The following is a 14523-nucleotide window of genomic DNA, read 5'->3' on the forward strand; positions in this document are numbered from 1 at the left end:
AAATTATATCTAACATAATAGAAGGAATCTTGAATGTTCAAGGATAAGAAACTAGCTAGGAGCCGGAAAGCAAAGAACAGGATAAAATGGTCAATTTTCATTATGGCAAAAGGTTCACAGTGGGGTGCTTCAAGGTTTTGTACAAGGTCCCATGTGGTTTAATATCTTTATTAATTATCTGGAAACAGGGTGAATAGGAAAGCAACATTTGCAGGTGACAAAGTTAATGTGGTTAGTTATGATCAGAGAGGACTCTGAGGAACTTCAGAGACACTTAAAGAACCTAAGTGAACGGGCAACAAAATTGCAAAAGAAATTCAGCATAGATAAATGCAAAGTTATGAACATTTGAGGGAAATATTTAAATTACTTATACACCTTACAGGGTTCTAAATTAACTGTTTCAAGTCAAGAAAGGAACCTGGGCTTACTGTAAACAACTCAATACAGACTTCTGCTCAATGTACAGTTGCAGTCCTAAAGACTAACAAGATGTTAGGATGCCTGAAAGACAGGACAGAGAATGTCCTTATAAATCAGTGGTGCGGCCTCATCAGGAATACTGTGTGCAGTACTGGTCACCCCAACTCTAAAAGGATATTGCAGAGCTAGAGGGGTTTCTGAGAAGAGCAACAAATGCTCAGATGAAGAGAGATTGAAAAGATTAGGATAGTTTACTTTAGAAAGGAGCTGCATAAGAGGGGACAAGATATAAGTATATAAAATAATGAGTGATATAGAGAAGGTAGATCAAGAACTTCTGTTTTCCCTGTCTCATAGCACAAGAACAAGGGGACACTCAAATTAAAATGTAATAATACGACAGAACTTGCTGCCATAGGAAGTTGTTGGGGTCAAGAACTGAACAAGATTAAAAAAGGAATTGGACATTTATATGTGAACCAAGAAAATCCAGAGTTATCATAATGAATAATTATACATTTTTGGAAGGGATATTACACTTTATGGCTTCGGGGTTTAAGCCAGTTTCTAACTATGAGAGATGATAAGAACTAATGTGGGAGAGATTATTCCATCTGCTTACTCTGGTGTTCTCATGGTTTCCTCTGAAGCACCTGGTACTAGCCACTGTCACATACAGAACACTGGGCTAAATGGATCTTGGATTAGATCCAATATGACAATTCCTGTGTTCAAGAATTCTTTAAAAAGTTGTTTAAAACAAACCCCCAAACCTTGAAGACTCAGTGGCTACAGTTAACGAATGCGTATTTGTTCAGTGATTACTAGGAGAATAGGCTGTTGGTGACTGAATGGGGTCCCTGAGGTCTTTCATGAGGGAGACCACACAAAATGCAGAGGTATGGAAGGTACTTGCCCAATGGTGCAAACAAACAGTATCACTACCTCCCCTCAAAGAGCACCCACATCAAAGCACAATGCCCTTGTTTGTTTGGTGCGCTAAGATGCAAAAACTCACTTCATTTCCAATTGTATTGGTGCAATCAATCAAGCCATGCTCTTAAATCTGAGAGAGCAAATGCTAGAACACACAGTACTGGAGAGGCTACAATTGCCCCAGTGGGTGATGAATGCAATGTTTAACAATAGTGTTGTTTCAGCTAGCCTATTCATGAGAAGAGAAAGGAAACTGAAAATACTCTTTCATAAGAGATTTGCTTGAGTTGTTTACTTTCGCTGTACTAAACACAGCTCTGAAAAGGTTTTTTACATCACAGGGATTAGGGTAAAATTGAGCTAGCTGCTCTGATGAGTCCAACTCAACCTGCCTTTGTTTAGAAAAACAAATGAAAAATGTCGTTATACAATAATGGTCAGAAGATGTGTGAGGTATGTTTACTTTGCTAATGACTGACACGAATACATGTCCCACTCCCATGTGATCATATGAGAAGAGCATTAAAAAAAAAAGTCTGCAGTATGAGGCTAATGGGACTACTCGTGTCCAAGTTAAGCACATGCATAAGTGTCTGCAGGATCAGAATCAAAGATACAGACAATGGTCCTAATCAGTAAAGACATTACCTTTTCCTATAAAGTCAACTTTCCACCTACTAGCTCAAAAAGGTTTTGTATCCCATGCGTTTCAATTTAATTTAAAGGGGGTTCCCTACTTTTCCCCATATATGACCGTATTAAAAGCTGTCCAGTGTTGGCTGCCATGTTCTAGATTAGTGGTTCTCAACCTTTTTCCATTTGCAGACCCCTAAAAATCGCTTGTCTAATATACAGTTGAATTCTGTTCAGACATTTTTCAGTCTAAGACTTTCGCAGACCCCTTAGACATAGTCCATAGTCAATAGACCCCTGGGGCTCCACAGGTTGAGAACTGCTGTTCTAGATAGTCCATCTATGCTCAGTCTTCCCCACTCTTCCAAATGAGTTTGTTCCTGAGTATGTTTTGCTGATCTTGTGGAACCCACGCACCTCCTGGGTGTGGTGTTCTGTCCCATCTAGTGGCACCGAGACCACTTAGAGAGAGACATTAATGAGTTTGCTCTACAGCCTTAGCTAACAGCCAGTTGGCTTCTAGCTCATGTGGTAGAAGCTCATGCTTTACGCTCCAGAGGTCCCCAGTTTAATCCTACCGACCGGGGTCTGTCAGCATTATACTTGCTCAGAGAATTCTGTTTTAAGTAGTGGTATGAACAAGAAAACATCTCAAAAAAACCAAGTGGCAACTGAATTTATCCAAATGGAGCAGTTAGAGGTAGAGGTCTTCCTCATCATGCCCTCAAACTTACAGTACCCTAGTTTACACAAGGACCCCCAGGAATTGTTATATTGGAAAAGACCAATGGACCACCTAGTCCAGTATCCTGTCTCACAGGAAGGTACAAGGAAACCCATAATGAATAACTATGGCATTTTCTGCCAACAGGGGAATTCCTCCACAATTAGATATGTCCTCAATCAGTTTTACTGGGCCCAAGGTGACTGCCTGCTTCTAAGTAATCTAATACGCATTCCAGGGCCAATTCAGGCAATGAAATTAAATCTCTCTTGCCCAGGTAAAGAACAAGAGGTTTTTTTTAATAGGTTCATTGCAAATGCAAAACATCAAACAGCCTCCTTTTAAATAGTTGAGGCTACTTGTTGAACAGGTAGCTCCTAGTGAAGTTGAATGCTTCTAGCATAAAAAGTCCTTCCTGTTATAGATGGTTTTTATTCTTTTCAGGGTTACTTCTTGTTTGCCATACAAACCTAAAGAGAAATTAAACTGTTTTTCAGTTTTCCCCCTTTTATTTTGAGGGGAAATAGCTTTATTAATACTTTTTGCTGCTTTAAAAAAAGAACAGTTACTTTATCACTTTCAACTGATAAATATAAATGGAGAAACCACATGGTGTAAAAATTATATGGCAGAAGCTATTTCTACATCAGTTAAACTCCACTTATACCACTCATGCTTTTATTGCTAATAGTTTAACATGTTATAGAGCAGAGTATATTTGCTCACTACTTCGGTCTCTTACTTTTACAGCATGAGTGAAATTAAAACACTTTCCACTCGTGCATCATACTCAACATTTTAACCCACCAAATCCACTTCATGACATGAACGAAATAATGCTTTGTTCATATTAATGATTTGTACATATGGGACAAAGGAAGATGTGCAGAAGCAGCATGGATTCCCTCTTTTCTCCTGAAATGTGTGGAAGTTCCCTCCACAAGTTTGTGGCTCTGCGAATTCATAGGGTCATGCAGAGGCCAGAGAGGGTAGGACTGACTGATCTCTGCATTATCCCTTTTAGTGTGTGGAAATGTACTGTGCAACATAATGCTGCTCCTGTCAGAAATATGTAAATGGAAACAACCTTGATGCTTTGGAAAGTGCTCCACACCTCGGAAAGTGCTCCACATCTCAAGGTGGTGTAAGGAGGCAGGCATTAGTGGAGATCTCATGACAGCCCAGCCTCTAATGTTTACACTGCATTGTAGACCCAGGTCTGTGGAACCCAGGCTTATGGACTCGGTACTTACTAGCCTGCACTTAAGCATCCACATTACACTGTAAACCTGGGCTTACAATTGCTGGACCCAGATCTCACAGACATGCTAACACGTCCATACTGCATTACACAAACCTTCTGACTTGAGTCTGTGACCTGAGCTGCATCCACACTGCAAAATGACAGGCATTGGTCTCAAGTCACAGTGGGACTCAGGCTTTAGCCCGTCTCCCCCCACCTTGCAGAGTTCTAGGACTCCAGTCCTGAGTGCTTCCTGACCCAAGTCAGACTTATTTGTGTGTGGACAGAAGGGGGACTTAAGTATCAGAGGGGTAGCCGTGTTAGTCTGAATCTGTAAAAAGCAACAGAGGGTCCTGTGGCACCTTTGAGACTAACAGAAGTACTGGGAGCATAAGCTTTCGTGGGTAAGAACCTCACTTCTTCAGATGCAAGTAATGGAAATCTCCAGAGGCAGGTATATATCAATGTGGAGATAACGAGGTTAGTTCAATCAGGGAGGGTGAGGTGCTCTGCTAGCAGTTGAGGTGTGAACACAAAGGGAGGAGAAACTGTTTCTGTAGTTGGATAGCCATTCACAGTCTTTGTTTAATCCTGATCTGATGGTGTCAAATTTGCAAATGAACTGGAGCTCAGCAGTTTCTCTTTGGAGTCTGGTCCTGAAGTTTTTTTGCTGTAAGATGGCAACCTTTACATCTGCTATTGTGTGGCCAGGAAGGTTGAAGTGTTCTCCTACAGGTTTTTGTATATTGCCATTCCTGATATCTGACTTGTGTCCATTTATCCTCTTGCGGAGTGACTGTCCAGTTTGGCCAATGTACATAGCAGAGGGGCATTGCTGGCATATGATGGCATATATAACGGCATATGATGCACGTCCACCAATGTTATATATGCCATCATATGCCAGCAATGCCCCTCTGCTATGTACATTGGCCAAACTGGACAGTCACTCCGCAAGAGGATAAATGGACACAAGTCAGATATCAGGAATGGCAATATACAAAAACCTGTAGGAGAACACTTCAACCTTCCTGGCCACACAATAGCAAATGTAAAGGTAGCCATCTTACAGCAAAAAAACTTCAGGACCAGACTCCAAAGAGAAACTGCTGAGCTCCAGTTCATTTGCAAATTTGACACCATCAGATCAGGATTAAACAAAGACTGTGAATGGCTATCCAACTACAGAAACAGTTTCTCCTCCCTTGGTGTTCACACCTCAACTGCTAGCAGAGCACCTCACCCTCCCTGATTGAACTAACCTCGTTATCTCCACATTGATATATACCTGCCTCTGGAGATTTCCATTACTTGCATCTGAAGAAGTGAGAAGGGGGACTTAGGCTCAAATCTGAGACAGACCCCAGGCTTAGCGTGCAGTGTAGACTAGGGTTACCATATTTAAAAAATAAAAAAAGAGGACACTTCACGGGGCCCTGGCCCCGCCCCAACTCCGCTCCTTCCCCTGAGTGCCCGCATTCCCCCTCCTCCCTCCCAGCCACGCGAAAAGGGCTGCCCGAGCGCTACCGGCTTCACGGTTTGCCGGGCAGCCCCCAGACCCTGCGCCCCCGGCCGGCGCTTCCCCAGCGCAGCTGGAGCCCGGGAGGGGAAGGGCCCAGCCGGGGGCGCAGGGTCTGGAGGCTGCCCGGCAAACCGTGAAGCCGGTAGCGCTCGGGCTTCGGGCAACCCCCATGCCTCCGGACCCTGCACCCCCGGAGCCTGGGAGGGGAAGTGCCCGGCTGGTGGCGCAGGGTCCAGAGGCATGGAGGCTGCCTGAAGCCGGTAGCGCTCAGGCAGCTCGGCTCTTACAGAGCCCAGGAGTCAGGGAGCACAGCAGCCTCCGGCGCCCGCTCGAAGGTAAGCCAGGGAGTATTTTTCCCGGGCATGTTCGGCTTTTTGGAAATTCCCCCTGGACGGGGGTTTGATTACCAAAAAGCCGGACATGTCCGGGAAAAACCGGACGTATGGTAACCCTAGTGTATACATACCCTAAGAGGGATCAAACTATCAGACTTCCTTACTACAGTATGTACTCCATGCTGGGCAAGCCTGAAAAGATCAAAACTGTACAACTATATCTAAGATATAAATTAGTAGGCTTTTTTTGGTTAAACAAAAAATAATAATCAGCTAAACCTAAATCTGTCATAGATAAGACAAAAAAAGAGGGGGAGGGTTGGCTAGAAAATGCAGCAGTTATATACATCCCAGTTAAAAACATTTATTCTTAACACCCACAATATTTAGTTATAATCAAATGCTGCTTTTCTACTTATCGGTTCAGACCAAAAATCTATTTCCATAGCATGTGCAGCACTGAATCACTTTTTTCCATACCCCTTCCACATCATCAACCAGCATCAGTGTAATTAATGCGAATATGCTAGTTCATTTGACACATTGTTCAAGAGTACATATTTTAATATTAAAAACGTAACACCAGATGTTAAAAAATGTGTAGGCTGCAAATTAATTCAATAATTTCCCATTAATAACTATTTCTAAAGATTTTACTGAATGAAAACAAAACAGCTGTGTAATGAACTAATACATAAAAATATAAATGCAGTTAAAGATATCTCTTAACTTTTTACTCCTCTCAGACTCATTCCTACTTACTTTGGTAATCAATACTTGTTAACAGCAAGTTTATTTTAACTTGCATGATCAAGTAATGCAGAATGTCAACCGTTCTTATGCACTGGTTTTTCAACTGGAATTAGATAAAGTGTTTAAAACATTGTGCAGCCTGCACATTTGCTAAATCCTACTGAGGGTTTACATTGAACTGATCAAGTTTCTATCCTGAGTTTACATTTCACAGGTGTTTTTAGACTGAACCTATGATCTTTCTGGTTTCAAATATCTATGCTTGGACACTAATTACTCAAACCCTACCCTTCCCTATCTTTAAGCTAACCTTGTAGATGTAAGGCTGCTTCAAGTAATTTTATCACAGCAGTGTAGGGTGACCAGACAGCAAGTGTGAAAAATCAGGACAGGGGGTGGGGGGTAATAGGAGACAATATAAGAAAAAGACCCCAAAATCGGGACTGTCCCTATAAAATTGGGACATCTCGTCACCCCACAGCAGTGTCAATGAGGGAACCGTCCCCTGATTATAATTGTTTACTTGGTGTAACTTGCTGATTGATGTAAACACAAAAGCGGTTACAGCTAAGCACAAAGAGATTTTATTCTCTCTTAAATGTAGAAAATCCAACACTCTGGTTTTATCCTCAAAACCATAGAGATAAAGTAGAGTTTACTTGTGCTGTTGGATTTCCCCCCCCCCCCAAACACTGTTGTCGACTTCCTACCAGATCTGTGTTTATCCAAGACAAGCCTTTTTTTTTTAAATCACTCTCATAAATTATGTTGCAATATCAGTGCATATATTTATAAAAAGTACTTCACTGACTGATTCTATAATCTACTAAAATAAATGCTTCTGCATTTTGCAGATTTGAAATGCTGGAATAAATGTAGTTGTAATTTTAATGTCTTGTTTTAGCAGTTAAAGGAGACACATCTGGCAATAATCTACAAATAAATACAGTGTCTCAGTTCTTGGTTTCTCCTCCAAAACACTACCTACAACATTTTTGCAGCATTATTCATATAATCAGCATAATGCATTACATTGCCTTTCAAATTATTCAGAATTCTCAGTTCATTCAAAAAAAGAGCTTGTTTTAAGAAAAGAAAAGAGAATATGCCATGCCAGAAAGCTCAGTTTATTGATTCAGATCTGCTGCCAAGAGGAACAATGCAGTAAAGCAGATTTCGGCATTTCAAAAATGTTTTTACAATAAGTGCAAAGGGCAAAAAGAGTTATATTTACCTAAACCTAGAATTCCACAGGTAAGACAGGAGATAAGTTATGGAATCCTTTTCCTTTAGTCCCAAAAGTTTTAGTTTAGAATGAATTCTGTTGTAATCCTTTACGGTTGTCAGGTAAAATTCCCTCCATGTCTCTGCCGTGTTTTCTTTTGCCCTTTTGCAGCAAAACTCTGTCATTTGCATAAAACCTACTTCTAGCCTATAAGAGTTTTTGAACAACTACATGTTAAATTAGCTGTCCTGACATGCTCTTGCAAGCATGACATCATAAATCTCCATAGTTACCTTAACCCCACCTGCCTGCATGCCAAAGTTACCTGTCAGGTTCAGACCTACCACTTTGCTTCAACTGTACATTTTTTTTAAAAGAAGCAACCCCATTTTGTAATTATTCTGGATTTCACACCAACAGTTTTTTTAGATTAATAGAAACCTAACTTCATTTGCAAATGGATTAAATTGTTCTTCAGAAAACACTAATTGAAATGTGAGGCATTGCTATCTGCCCCTCCCTGTCTAACAATGTACGTGATTAGTTAAAGAAAAATCCTACAGTGCCACATGTGTCTCAGATTGTTCTCTAAAGTTACATGTGCAACTCAGCTTTTGAAAAGCTTCAACTGATATGGCTTCTACAGGTTCATTTTCTTTCTCTCTCTTTAAAAAACATTTTACTGGCGTAACTCGTAAAACAGGTTCACCTCAGGGATTTTTTTTCCCTCCTCCCCTTTGAAAGAAGTTTAGCATTTTTTAACCTTTTAACTGCAAATACTTTTTCATCCTCAGAGCCATTGTCCTTGTTTATATACTTTTTCCTGGCCCCTACTAACCACAGTCACTCCCCCCCAAAGCAGGCAGCAATGTAACTCAGTGGGCTCATATGTAGAGTGAGTACTCCAGTGTCATATGTTTGGCACCACACTCTTGGAGGATAAACACGTCACTCCAGAGCTGAAGAAGGTACTTTCTTTCCTTTCCTTTCCTTTTTAATCTTGTTGTGGACCTTTTTAGTTCCTCACTCTCATGAGCATGGAATATGGTCTTGACAAAGGCATGATACATGCAGGTATTACAGAAGTTTCCACTACACCTCTCTGCTCTGTTAGTATACATAAATCCTGAGCTGCAACAAATCCTGGCTACTGTTCTATTCTTGAGACTATTAATAAAAGTAGCATCTAGCTCTTACATGGCTAACCATGCAAACAATTAGAATGAGACCACTCACTATTAGTTGTTATTTCTATTACAGCAGAGCCCAGAGGCCCTTGTGCTAGGCACTGTACAAACAAAGACAGGCAACCTATCTTGCATTCTGTTTCAAGACAAGTCACAACAAATGGGACTGAAAATGGGACGATAAGAGAGAGAGGAATACACAGTTACAAAGACTAACTATGTGCACAGCTGGGAGTTTTCAAGTAATTAAAAATTATAAGATACAAATGAACAAAATATCAGCAACCCCTCTAGCTTTTACTTAGCCATTTTCAGGTGGTATTTTCCTGTAGACATTACGGAAGAATTGAGGAGCAATTTACAAAAGCAGGGCAGTGGCTTTAACAGCTGCTTCAGAGAGGGCTTTCTATGCATAAAGCCAGCATGGAAGAAAGCATTAAGACACCGTGGAAAAGGTAGATGGTCAGCCAAGGCTGGTATCATTCGCATAGTCGAGGGAACAACATGACATGATCATCAAAACTCATTTTCACCTCCATAGTTTCACCATAAACTAGAGGCCAAATTCTCAATTGTACACATCTGCTGGCTGCAGCAAACAGTGTGAGAGAAGGCTCAGAAGAGAGCCAATTAAAGCCTCTTGATTATCTGGCCAGTTCTATGTTGGTCATGGCCCTGGTAGAAATTAGAGCAAACTAGGAGCTGCTCCAAATTCTGCCATTTGATAATGGTCCCCAACAGACCATCTACTGACTGGGAATATCTGGAGTATAATATAGCCTAACCATGCCACTTTGACATTGGGGTTGCCAGGGATGTGGTGGTACAGTATCTGGCTAAGACTGCAAGGAACTCCCACACACATTGGAGTGCAACAGGAGTGAAGTGGGATCATGTAAACATTCAAAGTCTAATAGGTGTAATAACCCATTATGGTATTTTGTATATATAATCTATACGTGTGTATATAGTACTTAGCTCTTATATAGCATGTGTGTGCATATGTGTATATACCTTGTATACACACATGGTACACACACACTGAATATTTTATAATTATAATATATACACACATACATAAAGGCAAAATTGCATTACAACCTTCACTATTGAGCTGCTAACATATTTCCATTACATGCACGTGTACACACACACAAATGGTAAGGAATAACAATTATCTCTGAATTGTGTGTCTGAGATTATAACAGACTGTTCTGACATATTTCTATTAAAAAGTCCTGTACTACCAAATATATACTTATTTTTGCATGTTTTAATGTAGTTCTTTGTTCTGTTTATGGATGTTTAAAAAAAAAACAAATGATGAATGGATGAAATCTCCATTCCTGAAAGCCCCCAAGAAACATGGCGTGATCCTTTGATAGCAATTTCAAGATAATTTTGTTTTAAAGTTTACACTCATTACAGAGAGTACATATGTCTAATCATCAAAAAAACAGAAACAGGCTATATTCACATAGATTTCATCCCCAATAAATTATCAAGTATGACACATTTTAAACAAACAGCGAGAATGGTTACTGCATTCCTTCTGTAATTTATTGGCTTCAGAGAGAGATCAAGTTACAAATTGTGTAGGATGTCATGCTGTGTAGGCTGTTCAAACCTAGGTTTGCAGTGTCTGCACCACTGGAACTAAATATTTACATGACTCAAAAAGATCTTATCTTAGGTCTCCCCCTCCCCCTCTATTTAATTTGTACGCTATCTCTATCTACCACCCAGCACATTCCACACAACCATGAAAGTTCATGAAAGAGATAAAAAGTATAATCACTGAAAAAAATCCAAGACTTTCAAAGGAAGGAAGAGGCCTGTATAAAAATAGGGCATAAATCATACCAGTTAGTGCTGAGGACATTGAGCAATCTGAGCTCATTTTCTTTTCCTTTTTTTTACCAACAATTTTATTTTGAAGAACTGGAAGACTATAATCCTAGACTCCTTGGAATAGATGGGGGAGGGGGAAAGAGTGAGAGAGAGAGAAGAGGCCTCAATTTTCAACACAATGTTCTGACCTAAGGGAAGGCCTCCAAAATGGTAGGACTTTGAAAATGCTGAGCAAGAATCTCAGAAACATTAACATCCTAAGCTAATAAAGAAGAGGTGGCTTACACAATAAGTACCTTCCTCATCATAGGTACACAACATGAGGGACCTTTGAGGAAGAAGTATTCACAGGTGTGAAATAAGAAATGTCTCTATATAAAACATGGACAAACATATGAATCCATGGAAAGTCCAATCACAAGGACTACAAATATGTTGCTAAATTACTTTGATTTTTACTCTCAATTTGCTGGTAGCTAGTGCTGGAAAACCTACAAGCACTAAGAAAAAAACCTTTTAAAAAGGTGGCCTCCCATCATTTGTTAGACTGAGCACATTGGACACAATGGTTTTTTTTCCACTGAACAGTAGTACCTTTTCTCCGGGGTTTGCTAGCCTCTGAATTTTTCAGCTTACTTGGCATTTAACAACTTGTACCATAAAAACAGGGTTGTCATTTGTTTTTCTTAAATCCTTGTAGTGAAAAATTAATTATGGAACAAAATGTTTGTAAATAAACCTGACAGAAAAGTAAAGTTGAATGCTGTACTCGGCAACAAAGCATATCACTATGTCCTGAACAGTTTCATTAACTACAGTCTCTGTGTTCAAAGGTCAGCATGGCAACATTTTCAACCTATCCTGAGAAATACATCAAGATATCACATCTTCCATGGGCCCAAAATCTGCTTCTCCCTGCTGAAAAGCCACTGCATGAAGCCAAGAAACAAAGCAGCATTAGGCACATTTCTTAGAGACCAGTACCTGCCATCAAGATAGTTTGGAGAATGCGGATACTTGAGGATGAATCGACTCGCTTCGTGTTATTGGATTCAAAAGCAGAAAGGACAGCAAATAAATGGGTAACAGCCATAGGTGCTGGAACAGGGGTCCTGCCACACCCCCTAGCTTGAAGTGGTTTCCATCATTTACAGGGTTTACAGTTTGGTTCAATGGCTCTCAACACCCCCACTATAAAAATTGTTCCAGCACCCCGGTAACAGTGACAACTGAGGTAAACCTACACTGTGTACAAAAGTTTTCCTTTCTGCTAAGCTTGGCTTCCCAGACTAAAAATGTAGCTAAAGCTAACAGCTGGTCCCTTATTTTTAGGTAAGATGGGTAGCTGTCACCTGAAGAGGAGATAAATGTTCTCTTTGACTATTCTGGTTTCATTTTTGTCCTACCAGACTAGGGTTACCATACGTCCGGATTTTCCCGGACATGTCCGGCTTTTGGGGGCTCAAATCCCCGTCCGGGGGGAAATCCCCAAAAGCCGGGCATGTCCGGGAAAATCGGGAGGGCTCGGCGGTGCGGGGCCGGGGCCGCGGGGCCGGGGGCATAGTGCCGGGCCGGGAGCCGGGCCGGGCGCGCGGTGCCAGGCCGGGGGCCAGGCCGGGCCAGGGTCGCAGGGCCGGGCGGGGAGCCGGGGGCACGGTGCCGGTCCGGGCCCGCGGTGCCGGGAGCCGGGCCGGGGTCGGCGAGCCGGGCCGGGCCCGCGGGGCCGGGAGCCGGGCCGGGGTCGGGGGGCCGGGAGCCAGGCCGGGCCCGCGGGGCCGGGAGCCGGGCCGGGCCCACGGGGTCGGGAGCCGGGGGGTGCGCCGGGCCGCCGGGGGTGGTCGGCTGGGGCCGGCACCCCAGGGCCCGAGCCGACCCAGGCTGGAGCCGCCGGGGGCCAGCCTGGGCCGCGCCTCCTCCCCCCACACCCCACCTTACCTGCTACAGGCTTCCCGCGACTCAAATGTTCGCGGGAAGCAGGGGAGGGGGCGGAGACTTTGGGAGGGGGCGGAGTTGGGGCGGGGGCATGGGCGGGGCTGGGGGCGGGGCCGGGGCCCCGGGGAGTGTCCTCCATTTGGAGGCACAAAATATGGTAACCCTATACCAGACTCTAATATATAAACTCTTCAGAAAACTAGTACCGTATATACTCGTTCATAAGCTGAATTTTTTTAGTAAAAAAGGGAAGCACCAGAGAAGGGGGTTGGTTTATGAACAGGTATAGAGAGGGAGAGGTGGGACACAGCCCCTCCCCCCAATAGAGGGAGCAAGGAGAGGCAGCACAGCCAGAAGGGAAAAGGCGGGGCCAGAGTCTCTTCTGGCCACGCTGCTCTCCCCCCAGCCTCCAAAGCAGCTGCAGCCGTGCCGCTCGGCCCCGCCCCCAAGAGCAGGCTGTGGCCACGCCGCCTGGCCCACCGGAGCACACTGCGGCCATGCTGCCTGGCCCATCCTGCTGGAACATGCTGCGGCTGCGCCGCCCAGTCTGGCCTGCCGGAGCAGGTTGTGGCCACGCTGCCCAGCCTGCCGGAGCAGCTCCAGCCAGGCCAGAGACATTCTCCCCTGGCCCTCCCCAGATAAGGTGGGAAGGGAAGGGATGGGGAGAGTGTGAGGGTCCCGGGGTAGGGGTGGGGTCATGTGGGGGATGGTCACAGGGGTTACTCCCCTGACTCCCAGCTTCTCCCCCCAAAAAATTTCCCCACCAGTTGCTGTCCCGGCCCATCAGGGTAAGCAGCTGGCACGTGGGGACACTTTGTTTACTTAGGTTTACCTCCGTGCCTGCGGACGCTCGAGGTAAACAAACCATCTCGGCCCGCCAGCGGCTTATCCTGAAGGCCCAGGAGCCAAAGTTTGCTGACTCCTGAATTATTGGGTTGGCTCATGAACGGGTCATAAAATTTTTCCATTTTTACTTATCCATCTTGGGGAGGTCGGCTTATAAACAAACTGGCTTATGATCGAGTATATACGGTTAACTGAAATATACGGTGAACTGGCACAAAAATGGCATCAAATATTCATACTCTTCCCCTTCAAAAAAATCTAAAAACAAAACAACAAAGCTCATCCAATTACATTTGTTTAGGGTCTGCTACGTTCCCATTTTTTCTAACCATTTAACATTGAATTTTATAAAAGTTAGAAATACTTTTTTTTTTTTTAAACAAAAACCAATAAATTACTTTGTTTTCATACCTGATCTCTCAGCCTTTCTTGGTGTCCCATTATTGCTGTAGCATGATGGGGATATTTCTGTTTCAGATGCTCCAGAAAAGCCTCTCTCTTTCTGTCCATTTCTGATGTCTGCATTCCCAGTATTTCTTTGGAACTGCGAGGTCCACCTACAGTATGTCTGCGAGGGATGTTGCGGGTAGGCTTTGGATTGGAAGTATTATTGTTTCCAGTTGCAAGGAGTTCTTTAGATTGAAGACATTCCGCATCGTCTAATGATGTTACATGCAAATTGTTTTTTCCCTGGTCTGGAAAAAATAAAGAGTATTATAAGAACATAACCCCAACAGTCACATTTATAAGGAAAAAATATAGCGAGGTCAATTAAAAAAATATAGTAGTATACAATATCCTGTTCTACACCACTGATGGGGAAAAGACATGTTATTAAGCTTTAATAAAATACACAGACAGACTTGTTTATACCAGCTGTATTATACAGTACTTAATTCCTCACAGAGAACAG

General features: G+C 42.9%; 1 protein-coding gene across 36 annotated transcripts in view; it reads right to left on the reverse strand.

The window, feature by feature from the left end:
• Positions 1-14523, reverse strand: part of KIAA1217 (KIAA1217 ortholog) — a 517243-nt gene that overhangs the window by 219398 nt on the left and 283322 nt on the right. For 33 of the 36 annotated variants that reach the window (XR_256476.4, XR_256475.4, XR_010599123.1 and 30 more), the window contains one exon: positions 14022-14305. Coding sequence is in view for 26 of the 36 variants with exons in the window: in XM_008162848.4 (XP_008161070.2) it covers positions 14022-14305 (284 nt within the window). In the remaining 10 variants the exon portion in view is untranslated. Of the gene's footprint in view, positions 1-7803; positions 7987-14021; positions 14306-14523 lie in introns of those variants that run through there. The other 3 variants (XM_065586893.1, XM_024100992.3, XM_042857890.2) reach the window with 3 other exon arrangements.

The sequence above is a fragment of the Chrysemys picta genome, chromosome 2 (genome assembly GCF_011386835.1).
Source record: "Chrysemys picta bellii isolate R12L10 chromosome 2, ASM1138683v2, whole genome shotgun sequence".
NCBI classification, from domain to species: domain Eukaryota; kingdom Metazoa; phylum Chordata; order Testudines; family Emydidae; genus Chrysemys; species Chrysemys picta.